The sequence below is a fragment of the Pimephales promelas genome, chromosome 1 (assembly GCF_988280905.1).
Source record: "Pimephales promelas chromosome 1, fPimPro1.hap1.1, whole genome shotgun sequence".
Lineage (NCBI taxonomy): Eukaryota > Metazoa > Chordata > Actinopteri > Cypriniformes > Leuciscidae > Pimephales > Pimephales promelas.
This window is the reverse complement of record NC_142769.1, coordinates 6,759,013-6,777,747: the sequence shown is the minus strand read 5'-3', so window position 1 is coordinate 6,777,747 and position 18,735 is coordinate 6,759,013. Positions and strand designations below refer to the sequence as shown.

At 38.4% G+C, this 18,735-nt stretch overlaps 1 protein-coding gene across 1 annotated transcript; it reads left to right on the top strand.

Moving 5' to 3' along the window:
• Nucleotides 1–354: 354 nt before the first annotated feature.
• Nucleotides 355–17,149, top strand: atxn1l (ataxin 1 like). The gene is made up of 3 exons (XM_089120412.1): nucleotides 355–493; nucleotides 4,151–5,223; nucleotides 13,043–17,149. The coding sequence occupies exons 2-3, from the start codon at nucleotides 4,276–4,278 to the stop codon at nucleotides 14,348–14,350; spliced, it is 2,256 nt and encodes a 751-aa protein (XP_088976538.1). The 5' UTR covers nucleotides 355–493; nucleotides 4,151–4,275; the 3' UTR covers nucleotides 14,351–17,149.
• The last annotated feature ends 1,586 nt before the right edge of the window (nucleotides 17,150–18,735 follow it).

Genomic DNA, 18,735 nt, shown 5'->3' with positions numbered 1-18,735 from the left:
TTTAGTGACAGCTCAACATTGCCCTCTATCGATATTATACGGAACATGGGGGAACAGTGAAATCTAACTCCCATCTATGATAGCTCACTGAATTGTGAAAAGAGAAAAAAATAACTAATATGACTTCAATCTTTAAAAATTATTATTGTAAAATGATATATACATAACATGTGTATGTAGGCCTATATATAATATATGCATGTAAAATAATGATATACATAATTATATGCTATGATATGAGTGTGATATGAGTATATAAATACACACAGTGACAGTAGTAACCCATAAGCCTTCCTTGAAACTGAAATGTTTCTGCTATAACGAAGCCGCGAATCAACTCCTCCATGACGTCATCAGCGTGCGCCGCTGGGTTTCAGTCTGCTGGCCTCTGGAATGGGCAGATATCACCAGCCCATATTTCACCATTGATTTATTGCACGAACTCCACGGAGAGTCTTTATTTTTCCCGTCGTCTACACGATGCTATGCGGAGGTGAGTGTTTTTGTCACAGGGCGTTTGCGTGCGGCTAAAGGAGCGGCGGTTTGAGTATGTGGGAAGAGCGATTAGCTCGTTAGCGTCGGTCCGGTGGAAATCCCAGCCTTTCATTTAGTCCTACTTTAGTTTCAAACATGCTTTAACTACCAAAGTTTTTGACTGGACGAAATGATGCGAACGCACCAAACTGTTTCTCTGCAAATTATTGATCATTTTGCCCGTGTGAAACGTCTGGCTAGTGAAGTTAAAGGCTTTAATAGCAGCTGGCTAACGTTTGAGTCTTAATGAAAACATCACTAGTGTCTCGTGCCACGATTCACTCCAGCGCGATGTCAATCCTGACAGGGATTACTAACGCCCCAAAACATCAAATTTGTACGTTATTGTATCTTATTTTTGGCTAGTTTAATGTTTTTATTACGCTTTTCTTTGTCTGTTTTAGTTTAATAGTGTCAGGATGATGTAGGCAGGCGAAGTTTCCGTTTCATGGAAACTTTTAATTTTAGCAAACGATTCGGTGACTTGCTTTTTAATTTATGAAATTGGCTATCAAAATGAGAGTACTATATTTAGAATCTGGCATGTAGTAGCAGAAATCTACTTTTACTACGAAGCAAAATTGATCCTTGAATTGATTTTATTATTAACATTCACGTGTTCGTATTTGGGTCTGTCGTGTATTTATGTATGATAACGTTACTTGAAGTCTGCTCTAAACGCATAATACGTATAGATATGTATTAATGTGAAATATACCAAATGTTAGACAGCACACAAAAATAGGAACTAGTATGGTGGTTTAGAAATGGTTGCTCCTATTTCTGCACTTTCTTTCTCTTTATTGAATCTGACGTGTATGAGTCACAGAAGCATTATGGGTTCAACACAGTTAGCCTGGAAGAAATGTTATTAAGTGCTTTATCTTTTAGGCCTAATTCTATTAACTATTATGCCTGTTGCTGCACTTATTTTTTTATTGTGATGTTTCTGTGAGATGTAACTAACTGTATTATTAGAATAAGCTCTGGAAAAACTATCAAAAAGGTTGTTTGAGTATGATGTCAACATTACTAATTAAAGTAAAATGTGATAAATCTTCCATTTTGAATGATTCTGCTTATCTGGAAATGGAAGTTTGCAAAATTTCCCTTTAACTGCTCTGAGGTTAAGTGATGTTCGTCATGATGCTCGTATTTTTATTTCTAGTATCCTCAACATTGTATTTAGGACGAACTGGAAGGGGCATTTGTGGATTTTCTTGGTAATTTCCAATATTTTAGTTTTTTTGAAAAGTGGCTTTTGATGAATGAGTAAAACAGGTCTGTGGTTAAGGTTACTCAAAGAGACACTTCCACATTTTGCTCTAGAATATAAACAACATGGTTATACTTAAAAAAATGACATTTTGTTGCTGTTTTTCAAAGGTTTTGTAATGTTCAGTTAAATTTTCGGCCCAGTTTTTTATTTATAATTTAATTAGGGCTGTCAAATGATTAATCGCATCTAAAATAAAAGTTTGTGTTTACATAAATATATGTCGGTGTACTGTGTATAATTATTATATATATATATAAATACACACACACTTGCATGTATATTTAAGACAAAAATAATTTATATATAAATCTATATACATGAAAATATTTCTTAAATATATACAAGCATGTGTGTGCATTTATTTATATATATATATATATATATATATATATATATATATATAATAATTATACACAGTGCACCCACATATGTTATGTAAACACAAACTTTTATTTTGGATGCCATTAATCGGGATTAATCATTTGACAGCCCTAAATTTAATTTAACTTTATTACGAAAACTAAAACTATGTAAAAAAAATGGTTATCAATCAATAACAACACTTGTGTTATAACCTATATTGTATTATATGGTTGTTTAATTAATGGCTCAACAATTATTATCAGTTCTGGCACATAAATAGCAAAATTGTGTGGATTAGTGGACATTGTCCAAATAAACTGAATTGAATCAAACTTGGCAGCAACAAATAAATCTAAAGGGTTGATTTGTTGATTTGTTGCAAATAAATGGGGAGACAATAAATTGTCCTTTAAAAACGTAAAATGTAAAGTAAACTATGCTATGTAATACATATTTGAAAATGCGTTATCTTGCATGTTGTTCATAAGTAATATGGCATTTGTACTCAATATTCACCAAAAATTTTTATAGCAATTTATATGTAGAGGGAATGCATTGACGTCACTTTCCCGCCAGAACAACCCCCCTCAGCCTGACTGAGTGGCAAAAGATCTGCTGCGTGACTGGATTTAATAGGGGAAACTGCGAAAATAGGACTAAAATTATTTTATACAATTTAAACTAAATGTTGGACTCAATATAGTGTTCCTTACAACTCACTAAAGATCCAGTGATCCATGGATATTGACATGCAGCCAGGAATCGTGTTGCCTAACATTTACGTTTGCCTGATTTCGACACCGGGGAAATAAAAGCAATATAGGCCTAACCATAAAGCAAATTTGCCTGTGAACGCTTTAGATAAATACAATACAGGTAGGTCTAAATCCAGGTGATCACTTATGGAAGAGCCTATATATATCATCATATCTTCCAGCCCTAAAACTTTACTTTTTTTTTGGTCAGTGTTTATTAAAAAAAACATCCAATAATGCAGAATATACACTGATAAATATTTAATTGATGAGTTGTTAATATATATAACAATACAAAATGGTTATGGTTTTACACCTATCTAAATTCAGCTTATTGACACAAAATGATAACTCAAAATCCACCTTTCGCTGAATGTTCAGTTGTTTCTGTGAATTGCAGCGATCCATTTGCTCTTTCTATATCAGTCTGTAAAAATATACCTCAGATTTTTTTTGTCAAATCTAGTTGTACAGTCAAATCACAAAGCTCTTTCCCATTTTATATGTGTTTCGCGGCATTCACGCTGAAACAAATACAGCCGCTCAGTCTTTTTGCCACTCACAGTGAGTAACTATAGGCACTCCGGCCGACGGTGACGTCATGCGTAGGGATGCACCGATATGAACATTTTGGCCGATACCGATAATGATAATTCTTTATATTTGAAAGCCGATAACCGATATATCGGCCGATAAATCTAAATTTAATTTTTATATAATTTTTGAAAGCCTGATTGCAAAAACAAAAGTCTCACAATTAAAATCAGTTCCCGAACACATTTATAATGTTCTCATTATAATTTCATGTACATGTTTCACTTAACAATATTTTCCTTTTTGATTCCAATCATATTTCAAGCAATTAAGATCAATCATGTTGAACAGTGCGCATCTTAAGTGTCTCAGGTGTCAAGTGTTGAAGGAAATAATTCATTATTTATCAGCTTTAATATATCCGCCAAATTTTATTATCGGGCCGATAACGATAACATAAAAATGAAAAAATATCGGCCGATACCGATATGGTGGCCGATATATCGTGCATCCCTAGTCATGCGCATACCCTCTATAGATTGTCCACATTCTTTAATTGACTAGTTGGCACAGTTGTCTAAACCAGCCATTGTAATTGGCTTGGTCCGTATGTCCATCAATAGGCTATACATCATTGTTTTGAATGTGTTGTTTATATGTATACATCGTTTCTTTATGCATTTAGGTAAGGTGATGGAAGAGGCCAGCGGGAGGTTCTCAGAGCTGATTCCAGTGGTGCTATTTCCGCGGCTGTCAGGCTTTGTCCCTTCCTCTGTTCAGTAACAGCGCCCGTTCTCATCCCGAATCACCATGAAACCAGTCCACGAGCGCAACCAGGAGTGCCTCCCTCCCAAAAAGCGGGACCTCCCTGTTAACAACAACAGCAACAACACCACCTCCACCAACAACAGCAGTAGCATCAGCGGCGGAGCGGGAGGCAGTGCAATTGGGAGTGGAGGTGGAGGTGAGGATGGCCCGTCTTCACAAAGCTCTGGAGTGAGCGGAGAAGCCCAAAGTGGTAGTGGCGAGTGGGTGCGAGCCCAGCCGAGCGTGCATTATGGGGTGGAGGGTGCTGAGGGTCTCATCGGGTTACCCATGGATCAGTACAGCATGCTCTATAAAGTAGCTTTGCCCGCTGGCACCTACTCACCTGTTCTTAGCCACATTTCTCCTGCCTACAACGTTCCTTCCTCGGTGTTACAGCATACCGGTGTTCCCTACCCTCCGCTCGGCTACACCCAGATCCCGCACTCCTCCTTGCAGTTTGTTAGCTCTCCGTACGCGACTGCGGTTCCCTACGGCGTGCCTACGGGATTTGTTCCCCAGTCGCACCTAGTTCCATACCAATCAGTGATTCAGGAAGGCGTGGTCTCGTCCCATCAGCAGCAGCAGGTCTCGACCCACGCGTACGCCAAAATGACAGCGCCTCTGGTGCTCCCGTCTGAGCAGGCGGCGACACAAGCGGCACTGGGGACCGTAGGGATGTTACCTGCAGGGGAGCACAGCCCGAGAGGCGTGCCTGTGTTCTACCACCCCCCCGTCAGGGGTGTCCAACCTCAACGAGTCCCAGAACAGGAAAGGGAGGTGAATGGTGGGGACCGAGACCACGGAGGCAGGGAGAGCCATCTAGATGCAGTTTATTCGTCCAGAGGTGCAAGGCTGATGCAGGAGTCCCATCAAGACAAGAGCTTGAAAAACCGCAGGCAGGAGGGGAGAATGTCTCCAGGACAGAGAAGCACGCCAGACACTGATCTCGAGGTAAGGGACAGATGGTTTACTATTATAGCCCGACCAATAAAGGATTTTGAAGGCCGATACAAATATTTTTGGGTTTTAAAATCCGATATTCCGATATATCGGACGATATTTTATTTATTTATTTATTTATTTATTTTTTGTCATTTGTTATTTGAGTTAAAGGACAACTCCGGTGTAAAATAAACCTTTGGTCTAGTTACACATTGCTACCTAGTCAACCGTTATCTGAGATTTGTTTTCATGATTGCCGAATGTAAATATTTTTATCTCTAAAAACAGTTGAGCCTATAACGCTAGTATAATGCTAGTATATAGGGCATAGAGTAATGGCAAATAAAAATCGCTTGTTATTACCACTAACAAGGCTCAAAATAGCCCCACACTAACACGACAGCATAATAAGGGTCCCTACATACAAACCAGAGCATTGAGAACTTTGTCAGTGTCCAAACAGATTAATAAGAAGATATTTTATACATACAGTCAACTTCGCGAATACAGGAAGAAGCCATCTTTGAAAAATAGTCTCTACCAGTCGATCTACGAATGCAGATCCAAGTGCGCTGAACTGTGCAGAATCTCATATGGGCCGTTGTTTTCGGAAGAAACACAAACACGAACCGTTTTCTTCTCTTCAATATGTACACGTAGCCTACTGTTCGCGCTCAGCTTATCACCTTATTCACATCTCACCACCGCACATGGATCGGCGTTCGTAGATCGACTGGTAGAGACTATTTTTCAAAGATGGCTTCTTCCTGTATTGTAGATAATGTGAATGTTCATACATTATCTATCTATACACAAAAACACTGGACTTGATTCGGTTGTTCTGAAGGTATGTAAAAAAATGTTTACACTTCTGGTCTTCGAGGTCAATATGACCCGACACTGAAATAAATGGGAAATGTGAAAAAACTAAATATATTTTCTTCATGTGTCAAAAAAAAAATTCCGGCATAAATCTGAAAATCTTTACGCAGAAATGAAGGCCAAGTACTAGAGCATAAATGCAATGTATCATAAAAAAATTATATTTCATATGCAAGCTAATGGTGTAGATGAGGAAGAGTGCCCTCTGGTGGAACTATACAACTCCAACACTCATGACATGGTTGAAGCGTGTTTCATCCGTTTTTATTTTATTTTCGAAATATTCATTTATCGGCCATTATAACTGCCGATACGATAGTTTGGAAAATGCCTAATATCGGCCAATAATATCGGTCTACCGATATATCGGTCTGGCTCTATTTACTATTATAAGATCAATGTGTTAAAGTATGTAAGATGTCTTGCTGAAGGTTTCGTTGAGAGTTTTAGAAATGGACATTATTCACTGACTTTGCATTTCCACAATAATCAGCATTGCAAATTTAGTAAAAAAAAAAAGTTGTACACATGATGTATAATTCTATTCATTGTCTTAGCAGTAAATGACACAAAAAAGAATTAACACTGCTGCGACGGCTGAGGGACTGATCTGATGGCCAATTTCTGACCAACATAATCACTCTCTTGATAACAGTCATGAGAAAGCTAGCACTATTTTGATGTTGGAGCAAATGGGAATGCAAAAAATGTTTTTTTTTTTTCTGTCATCTTCAGTTTACCCAACTGACGACTTATGCTAATGGAAATCTCATGGGGTCATGGGGTCTATACGACACCAATCTACTTTTACTTAATAAAAAAAGGTTCCCTTCATCTCAGTGGAATGAGATTTTGTGAATGTTCATACATTATCTATCTATACACACACAAAAACACTGGGCTTGATTCGGTTGTTCTGAAGGTATGGAAAAAAATGTTTACACTTCTGGTCTTCGGGGTCAATATGACCTGACATTGAAATGAATGGGAAATGTGAAAAAAACTAAATATATTTTCTTCATGTGTCAAAAAAAAAAAAAAGTATCTGGCATAAATCTGAAAATATTTACACAGAAATGAAGGCCGAGTACTAGAGCATAAATGCAGTGTATCATAAAAACATAATATTTCATATGCAAGCTAATGGTGTAGATGAGGAATTGTGTGGTATATGTATACAAAAGTACTTTATATCTCCAAAAACACAGCATTAATGAATAGATGGGACGTAAACAAAAAAAGATATATTATTTGTATGATTAAAAATGTATATTTTTTTGTACAATTACTCAATCAATTGTTGGGGTCGTAGAGACCCTGAAGCCCAGAAGTGTAAACAGGAAACGAAGACCATTTGAAGGTTAAATGTTAAAAGTGTCCGTTCAAAGAAAGGGTTATTGAGTGTCTGGTTTTTCACTCCAGAATTCAACCATTTCGATCAACAAACTGATATGTACATGCTATGGCTTTAAAAAAGAAAGGGCATGTAATGCGCCATGTATGTGAGACAGTGTTTGAAAGCATAAAAGGTGATTTTTTTAGAACACAAATATGATTTTACAACAATTTTAATGTGAATGTCAGCAAATTACAGCTGTTGCTGAATAAATCACTCACAAATGTGACCTTTGTTCTTCTGTTTTACTACAATTCACAAAAAGAGTAGCAGATGGGTTGTTGACATGACATGTGACAACAATTTCTGGCATGCTATAATCGTAAACTCATTGGATAGTGGGTGTTGCATGTCAGAATAGAGCTAGACGATATGTGGGTTTGCCAATGCCTAAATAGCTATTTAAAAGGGGAAGTCATTTCAGAAGAACAAGTTATTACAATATCACAGGGAATGTACTTCTAAGTAAATAATGTGGTCGATTTTGATTTCTTGTTGAACAGTAATTTGTCACATCACAGGACTGCACTGCAGAGAAGCTGATTAAAGATGGTGACCAGTCTATAATTTTGACCCATGTTGATCTGGGGTCTCATTTATAAAGCGTGCGTACGCACAAAACGGGGCTGGAAACGTACGTATGCCAGTTTCCACGCAAAGGTTGTGATCTATAAAAAACAAACTTGGTGGGGGAATGTGCGCACCTTTAAGCAAACTTTGAGCCGTGCGTACGCACATTCTGGAGGCAAAGGGAATTGGAGACACTGATGGTGAGCCAGAGTTAAATGTCTTTTTTGTCACTTTTAGACCGAAAATCTAAAGAAAAATATAGCTTGAACTAAAGCCTACAAAAAGATAGTAGCCTACAAATACAGTTTCACTCTCCAAGCCTATCACTTGAAGCCGATATCCATCCCTTCTTAAAGGGGTACTCCACTTTTTTTTTGGAAATAGGCTCATTTTACAACTCCCCCAGAGTTAAACATTTGAGTTGTACCGTTTTCGAATCCATTCAGCCGATTTTTTTGATATTTAGAAGAATATCAGTAACCAGAGAGTTTCTGGTCTCATTGACTTCCATAGTAGGAAAAAAAAAATATAAGTTTATAAAAGTATATATTAGTTTAAGTATATATATATATATATATATAAGGATTTTAAAAAAAATGGTAAAACTCAACTGTTTAACTCTGGGGGAGTTGTAAAATAAGCCTATTTCCAAAGAAAGTTGATTAATATGGAGTAATGTCCACGCCAGCGAGCGCACTGGGCCGTTTAGTGAAACTGACGCACATATAGCCTATAATCTAATGGTAGATGAAGTAAAACTGTAAATCTTCATGAGTAATAATAAATACAGTGCATGTTCTCAATAACAGTTTAAATAAATGTTTTACTTATATAAACATTTAGATTACATATGCCAATGGAGTTACACACTTAAACTACATGAAATCATTAAAAAATTAAAATAATTAAAAATACAGTGGAAAAGGTTAAGAAAATCTTTCTGTGAAATGTATTTTACACTATTTATTCGTTCAAAAACAAGGCAAAGATATACGCTACTATAGGCTACTACTTTCTTAACATGATATCACATGGATGAATAATCAAATACAAATGATATGCTGATGTGCATATGCATATTTAAACTAGGCGTTGTAAGCGCGATATATGGTTATTTCAGGGAGGAGACTGACTGGGATTTTTAAAGGGAATTCTGCGCAGGTTCTGGCATACACACGGTTTTATAAGTCTGAATATTTTTTGGCGTGTGCCATTTTTGGCTTTCGGGCGCACATACACTTTTAGTTAGGATCCTACGCACAGTTTTATAAATGAGACCCCAGTTGTTTCTTTACAGGTGTTGTAAGCGATTTATGAGAAACATTTTTGATATGTGAAAACAATACTCAAACAAACACACCCATCCCTTAATTTCTCCGCCCCCTAAATATTGAACAACACAGGCAACCAATAACAGCTGGCATATTAGCTCATGCAATGGATGAATTAGCTGTAATTCAACAGCATACCTTGGATTTGTGAAACATAGCAAAAAATAATGTTGCTCACGTCACGTGTCGAGCCGAAACAAAGGAACCTTTGCGTCAGTTTTCAGGACTTCGCGCTCTCTAACGTCTCTCAGGCGCTGGAAAGCTTTCCAGTAGTAATGTGGGTCCTAAAGCTCTTATCTGATCATAACCCTCCTTCCAATTATATTCCCCAGACCTTTTCCTCTTTGGTAATATCTCAGCCATCTCTTTCCCTTTCTTTCCTACTCGTTCACTCTCTTCCCCCACCATGAGTGTATACACCCCCTACTGCCAGTCCACATTGTTTTTTTTTTTCTCCTATTTACACAACCAGGACTATATACAAACACACTTATTTCAGCACATACAGAACAGACATCTAGCATACATTCACAAAATTGTTTGTTTAGGTGTTTCTCAAATAATCGTTTACTGCACCTTTTAGTTGTGTCTAGATGAGGAGAACCCAATTAAACAAATTACACACATTTTTGTATTGTAAATTGTACATAATATAAGAATGAATTTATTTGCTGGGGTTTGTTTTCATGTTTAAATCTCTAAATCTTTCATTCTAAATGGTTGAGTTTTCTGAAGTGTGTTTTCAGATTTTTGGATCCCACTACCAGTTTAATTTTTTTGTATTATTTATATACTATCAATAGTATTTATTAATGTTTTGAGTTAGCTTTTGTTGTTATATTTTTAGGTCTAATTTTAATTTTAGCATACATTTTTTTTTAAAGCTTGCTTTTTCATCTAATATTTAGATCAATTACTGAATTTTTAGTTGTAGTTAATATCAACACCACACTGAACATATTGTTACAACTTCCCAGGTATCCACATTTGGATAGAAGTTGGAAATCAGGTTTCTTTGTTGAACAAATGATTACCTGCTACAACCTGATTATTATACAACCAGTAAGGTTCACTTGGAGTGCAACTACGCACTGTGATGTTTTGCGATGTCAGACTTTTGAACTTGATTTAATATTGTAACATAATCTATTTAAATGTCTCCTGCTTTATCTCTGCTTAATGTATTTTTCTGAGTTTTTTCCATTTTGGGGGCAATTCTTATGAGTCAGCATCAGTTTACACCACTTCCTTCCTTTATTAGCTGCTTTGGGTGTGTTGAGGATTGAGTAACTCAGGCTACAACTTAGAAACAACAGAGATTGGTTTTTGATTTATAGTCAGCAGAATCTGCTGTGACAAGTCTTGAGGCAAGTCTCGCCTTTCATTTGTCACTATTCATTCAGCTTATGGTCCTTTTAAATGAACTTCCATCCAAATGTCCATTCTATCTCTATAAAACCTACTGTTTCATATTTGATAATCACATTTCTAAGGCCTTGAATTATCATCATGATCAACTTTGCTGAAATTCCTGTCTCACAATCTACTACATGCCTTCTGTCGTCTGATTGATAGTTCAAACTTCTTTTGCAAGTAAAAGGTATTTTAGTATAATCATAAGTTAATAACGTTCCATTTCAGCTTGTGGTACATTTGTCTTATTGCTGTGACATCTACTTATTTAATATAAAGTAAACGTTAGAATAACCTTTATATTTTTATATTCCAAGCAACTTAGTTTTATTTGATTATCCCTCATTTGAAGAAAAATCTCATTGATTTACATTACAAGCTATCAGAATTTATAATTAGAATTTTTGGCAATATAAATAACATCAACTGCACCAAATTTTGCCCCATATTTCAGCTAAAAGCTCAATTCTGCTTAGGGCTGCAACAAACTATTATTTTGATAATTGATTAATCGAACGATTAATCGACTAATCGTTGATTATTTCACCGGCTAATCAGTAAGTTTGGAACGCTTATTCAGCTTTTTCAATTAGTTAAAACATTGAGTTATACATTTTTTTAATATAATATAAAAAAAAGAAAATCAGTTCAGCTTTTGAAATAGTTGTTTTAATGAACTTTGAGCAAACTAAACAGGTCGTTCTCTTTAAGTTTTCAGATTTCAGTCCAACTCAAATCACATGTAAATGCTCTCTAAGCATTGTTTAATTGGACCACTGCTTTTCTTAGAACTGAAACAGAAAAAGGGACATTTACTTCAGGACACAAAGAATGGTAAAATATTAATCTGCAAACCATTCTTATAAATATAAAATTATTACAATCTTTTTTTTACATGACAATTGAGTTGACCGAGACATTCTCATTCACCTTTTAAATTAAATTATAGTATGAAAAAGAAAAAGTAACTGCCATGATATTTTTCCTAACATCTCCCATTATCTAATAAAGAGATTTACGTTACCACTAGTTAGTTAGCTCCAGCAGGAGAACACTCAATTCTCACCGGCTCCTCTTTTGCTGGGATGTTTCCTCTTGTGAGTGCGCCAACATGCATGTTGTGCTCCCGTGAAAAGCAAGTTCTGCCTTGCATGTTTTGCACATGACTGCATTGTTGGTTTGAAGTTTTGTGAAACGTTCCCAAACCTTGCTAGTGCGGATTCATTTGCACTCCGTCACAATTCGTGCTGTTTTTTTCTTTTACCGCAACAGCATTTGTAAAGGGTAAAAAATATTACAATGTAAATGTAATGAAAAATATTACACTCTAGCGCTACAGTGCATTGCGGTCAAATCGCAATATTGCACGCCCTTACATTAGGTCATGTGAGATCAAACGACTACTCGACAACAACGATATTTGTCCAGAATTTTTTATTGTCTGTCAACAATGTCAACTAATCGTTTCAGCCCTAATAGAGCTGGTAAGTCCCGCCCATCCGTAAAACTCCAAGTGGACCTCTAGGTTGAAAAAGCATCAGTGCAAGTGAATGAGGGAAAATAATTATTTTCTCATGTAACGAGTTTGACAGTATATTGTATGATTCTTTGGCTAGTAGTTGTGGAATAGACATAACGAGAAAGACTACACGTCGCATATGTGACGTCGCCGCATAACACATTTTCCCTCCACAAATCACGGTTTTCACCACGCTCAACTAGTTACATGCTCCCTGAAAGAAGGCGGTGAAGTGCACCAAAGACACAGGCATGTTTAGCGGGGTCCGTGGGCTGGTGGGTGTGATGTATATCAAACATGTCGAAAGAGTTGTAGTCCACAAAGTGCTCTCACACAAAGTCTAACCGTATAAAAACTCTACCCGCTAAATTGTAGCATTCTTTACACGAAACATTATATAAAATATTCACAGACAACATATGTTCACATTCATTGCAAAATTCAAACGGGATTAGAAAATAATTATTTTCTCTCATTCACTTGCATTGATGATTTTTCAACCTAGAGGTCCAGCGGGGGATAGCTGAAGGGGCGGGACTTACCAGCTCTATTTTGCTTTCCTCTTTGAGTGAGAGATCCATATTCTCCTATATCATTACTATATGAGCCATAAATGTCAGATGCATCTCTTTTTAAAAATATTTTGTCAATGTCAATAAACTGTTCCATTTAAAGAATTCTATTTTTCTGACTAAAATTTTGTCATTTCATTTGTAGGTCCAGCAGGTGGTTGGACGACTGGCCTCTCCTGTCCATGGCATGAGTCGCAAGGAAGCGGCACACATCCCTCTGAACCTTTCTCAAAGCTCTCAGAGGAGTCGAGAGACTCAGAGCGAAGTCAGAACAGCATATGCATTAAATCCTGCTGAATCCAGAGCTCATCAGCAGCATATCGTTCAACAAGGTCATGCCGTGATCTTGGCCAACGGACAACCTGTTTTCGTGCCCCTGGACTACCATCATCACCAACAGCAACAGCAGCAGCATTATCAATCCAACGATGTGGCCTCAGCAGCCATCGTTGCTTCTCCCGCTACATATACAAAAGCCACGGATGCAGTAGCGTGTCTCCCAGAGCGGGCGGTGGTAGAGCTGCCTCCCCAACATGGTCAGCAACTTCCCACTCAAGCTCCTGGTGCTTTACCACAGGCTCCTCTGCTGGCACCCACCGGCCCGTCGCACTTCATGAAGGGGGCCATCATCCAGTTGGCTACCGGAGAGCTCAAGCGTGTGGAAGATCTGCAGACTCAGGACTTTGTCCGGAGCGCAGAAGTTAGCGGTGGCCTGAAGATCGACTCGAGCATGGTGGTGGATATCCGCGCTAGTCAGAGGCCCGGTCTAGTGGCGCTGCATTTCAACGTAGGGGAGCAGCAGAGCAAAGTGACTATAGATGTTCCCCCCGAACACCCGTTTTTTGTTTTCGGACAGGGCTGGTCGTCCTGTAGCCCCGAGGGGACTGCCCAACTGTACGGTCTAACCTGCCACCATCTGCAAGTGGGCGACGTCTGCGTGTCCGTGACGCTACAGCAGCAAGCCACGTTACAGCAGAAACCGACGCAGCAACTGCAGGCCCGCACTCCCACCAAAGCCAACTCCTCGTCAGGAGCCCCTCCTCAGCCCATGGGCCCCCCTGCGCCCCAGCACACCCCTCGGCCAACAAACCAATTAAAGATGGAGCGCATCCACAGAGAGAGGGACAGGGACAAGGAAGAGCCCATGCAGGTCGGGGGTCCTCGACACATCGATGTGTCCCCGAGACCGAACAGGACTTCAGCAGAGCACACTCGGAGCCAGAGCAACTACTATTTGCACACTGAGGGTCATGCTCCACCGGGAACCGGAGCGGGAGCCTCCTCCATAGGGGCGTCCCAGAGGCGCTGGTCTGCCCCTGGCTTCCAAAGATATAACATCAAGAATGAGGAGGGAAGTTTACCCTCAGTTGCCAACTCTGGCTCCTCTCGGCCATCATTTATCCCTCAGGAGGTCAAGCTATCCATTGAGGGGCGCTCGAACGCCGGCAAGTAGCAGCAAACACAAAAGAGATTGTCTTTGGGAGTGAAGTGTCAGTCGGATGTGAAAGAGGGAGCGTGGTCGGAGGGAGAGAGAATGTAGCCTCAGAATGTTTGAGATTTTGCACATATTGGAAGATTCCCCCTGCCGCCCCCTTCTCCGGGTCTTTTCGGTTCTGGTCTCGAGCAGAGGACTTATTTTGCCAGGTCATAGTCTGAGTTCGCAATGACCTGCATGGGCAGCTTTATCTGGTAAATCACGTACCAAAGCCTGCACCGTCTGCTTGTTCCTGTGGGTGAACTATCATGTTTTGGCAGTGATCACTTGCATAAAGATATCTTGCAGTTGCTCCTCAAGTAGATGTTTATTTCAGAAAGGCCAGGGATAAGAATGGGATACAGCCATAGAATCTTGACAAGCCTTTATAATAATAATTATATATTTTGAAGAAGGAACGAAAGAGGATAGATTGCTCAACAACTTTTTTCCCTAAAAGACAGGCATTTTCTCTCTAAACATTGACTGTTTCCCTTGTTGCGCTGCCAGGCTTTTATTGGCTAAGACCTTAAAACTTGGACGGTTTGTAATGCGTCTCTCTCTAGAGGTGTGTTTGTCCTCACTTTCCTACACTCTCCTCCTCTCCCTGGCTCTTCTCAGGGTGCTTCTGATGAGGACTACTTTCTAGTCTGGAGTTTGAGAACAGTTGCCCAGCATCGTCACATCAATCAATTGATCCAACAATCTTTCTACAATCAGGAACTAACTCTCGCACGCATCTTAACAGTTGCATTAACAACTCCTCAGAGGTTTTTAGTTTTGATTGAATCTGCATTCCAGTTTCAATGTGATCTCTCCGCCTCAACCCATTGGAGATATCATTTCCCAGTCAGGCTGGCCTAGGAAAACGCCTCTAAATAGTAGGCTACCTCAAGGTTGGAAGCATCCTTAACTTCTTTTTTTAATCCTACATTGTTGTGCCCTATTTCCTGGAGACAACATGTGGTGTCAGCCAAAATCAGCCGTGCTTGCGAAGCTGAGACCAAATGTGGAACATGTTCTAGTCGTTTGCGAACGGCTTGTTCCTGTGGAAATGGATTATTGCTCTGAAGCGTGCAGGTTTAAGTGAAATCGTCCCATTGGAAGCGTTGAGCACAGACAAGTGTAGATTCACTGCTGTTGGGTGTGGACTGGCCCTGCTCGGTTATCAAAAACAAAGCAATAGTTTTTTCATGTTGTTTTTTTTTTGTTGTTGTTTTAAATCCCGTACAGGATAGATTACTCCTTGTATTTCAAATTTTTTTTGCAGTCTGTATGTAAAGACCTTTTCCTGCACTTCTCTTGATTTTCTAAGATAATGCAGTTTTACTTTGTGATAATACTCACTCTAACAGTTACTACAGGAGTTCATTACAAGCATGCAATTACCCCTAAAACAACACCTCTTTCTTTTAGGCAGATTTTCTGTCTAAACCAGTAGTGTCTTCAGAGATGACATATGAAACCACACCTCAAAATGGGGCTTTTCTGAAACACCCGTTGATTAGGATATTCAGGGTCAGCTCTTGCTATTTATAAAAAGACCTTGGTCTACCTTAAATTATGTCCTAACCAGGTATGACATGATAAAATCGCCAAGCAACAGGACGCTTTTGGCTATCAAATTTTCCGATTTCTGTTTTTGTGGTATTGTGCTTGGTAACTCTGCCTAACATCAAATCTTATTGGTCCAAAATCCTTCCATAGTTTATTTTTTTAGCATTTTTGCTTTCAGTTTGGACTGACAAATTACTCATCACTGGAAACTTGTCACGTCATGTCTGGTTAGGACCAGTGTTGAACCGTAAACTCATCTTGAAAGAGGAAAGAGCTTTATTAATATAGTTTCTAATTCAGATCTGTGCTGAGGTTTTTATGGTTTCTTCTTGGGTTTCTGTAATTGGTGAACTCTTGTACAGTATTGCATTCTCTCTTCTTCTTGGCAATATTACCCACGAGTGATTTTTAAAACTTGTACCGCAGGCCTTGTATTGCACAGATAAGTTCAATTGATTCACACTGACTCTTTAACAGGAATCAGATATTATGTGTTTTATTGTTTGTTTGTTTGTTCTTTTTTTAATAATGAAGGGAAAATGTTTGTGTTCTTTTGAAGTATTCAGTTTTGTTGGTGGTTTTTGGCTCACGAGAAACTGACAGGCAAGGTTGACACTGTTTACACATTAGCCAAGAGAAAATGCTGCAGTTTCACTTTTCGTAGTTACTGAACATTTTCAGATGGATGAAATCATGACTTAAGTGCAATTAGACCAAATAATATAAACATTAGGAAGATTGTGTTTAGTTTCAAAACAGCATTCCAGAAAAGAGCCTGACATTCCCACTTTTCCTTTTGCTGTTGTTGTTGTTGTTGTAATGTTTCTTTGTTTCCCCCTTACTGTTTTTCCTCCACTTACTACTTGTCAGGTGCAATTTTTCGTTTCCATTTTGGCTCAAGTTCTTTCATGAGACCTTGCGTTGTTGGCTCTTGGCATTGCTGGGCTGTCTCTGTTTGGGCCATGATTTAATTTAACAGTTTTTGCACTCTCACTATCACTCAAGGCTTTAAGAGGAGGGTTTTTTTCTTTTAGGTAAAAAAAATAATATATATATTTTATATAAATGTAGCGTTAGCATTTGACTAGTTAGATTTAGACTTCCTCCAGACTGCATCAACCTCATTGATACCACATGTCTGTGCAGTTCGAAAACTTCTAATGTTAAAGGGGTACTCCACTTTTTTTTGGAAATAGGCTCATTTTACAACTCCCCCAGAGTTTTACCGTTTTCGAATCCATTCAGGCGATTTTCTGATATTTAGAAGAATATCAGTAACCAGACATTTTCTGGTCCCATTGACTTCCATAGTATATATTTTTTCCTACTATGGAAGTCAATGGGACCAGAAACTGTCTGGTGACTGATATTCTTCTAAATATCAGAAAATCGGCTGAATGGATTCGAAAATGGTAAAACTCAACTGTTTAACTCTGGGGGAGTTGTAAAATGAGCCTATTTCCAAAACAAGTGGAGTATCCCTTTAAAGAGAAGAGTTGGAAAGAAGGGTTAATCGATTGAACTCACAGGACAAATTATGTGGGTACACTTAATAACCTTTTTCCCTAGTATATAAACCCACCTGGTTTACCAACAAGTCTGATTCAGACAAAATGAAGAAATGGCAATGTGTGTATCAAGTATAACAGTATTTGGTTTTGATAACCAACATTGGTTCAAATCCATTTGTTGTTTAATCAAGCATTTCATGAGCATCATCTGTTGTTTTGTTTGGAGACATCTTGTTCCCTCTTAAAAGGAGTCCCACTTTCATGCTATTTATAATCTGGTCTCAAATCTAGTTCATGTTATTTCTTCCTTGCTCTTTCCCCTTTGTCCCAGAATGTTTCGGTGGCACATTGGACCTTTTTAAGATAGTTCACAAAGGACATTTCATTATTGCTCATTTAAAGGAGAACTCCGGCGAACAATGAACCTTTGGTCTAATAAAACATCGATACCTAGATAACCGTTCTCTGAGATTTGTTTTCATGATAATCAAATGTAAAGAGTTTTTTCTCTAAAAACTGTTTAGCGTATAATGCTAGTACTGGGGGCATTGACTAAGTAAAGAGAAATCGCTTGTTTATACCACTAACAAGGCTCAAAATAGCCCCACACTAACACAGTAACATAATCAGGTTCCATACATGCAAAACGAAGGATTGAGAACTTTGTAAGTGTACAGACCGTTTAATAAGAAGTTACTTTATAAAGACAGTTCACTTCGTGTATACAGGCGGTGCCATCTTAGAAAATAGTCAAGTCAAACCACAAACTTCTATTTTGGGCTATTTTGAGCCTGATTAGTGGTATAAACGAGCGATTTCTTTTTACGAATGAGTTACTCTTTACATTCGATTATCATGAAAACAAATCTCAGAGAACGGTTGACTAGGTACCGATGTTTTATTAGACCAAAGGTTCATTTTGCGCCAGAGTTCTCCTTTAACTGTGGAGAGTCAGCTTCCCAATAGGGTCACAACTGTCATTCAAGGCCTTGCAGACACAAATTTAAGTATGTTCCTGACTGGGAAAATCATCTTAAACCTGCCTAATTTAGTCTGCTTGTCTTCAGCCTGGTCAAGTGTGTATGGTTTGCTGGTTTTTAAGCTGTTTTGAACAGCTGGTCAACCGGCTTGGGAGACCAAATTTGGTTTCAGGTTGTTAGGTTCACACACAGGGAAAATGTATAAGTTGGTATTCAAATTTAGGACCTGTTCCATTGTTTTAAGTATTACATTTGACATGAAGCAATACTTGACTCGAAATAGCAGAAACATATACAGCTTTAGGATGAGCTATGC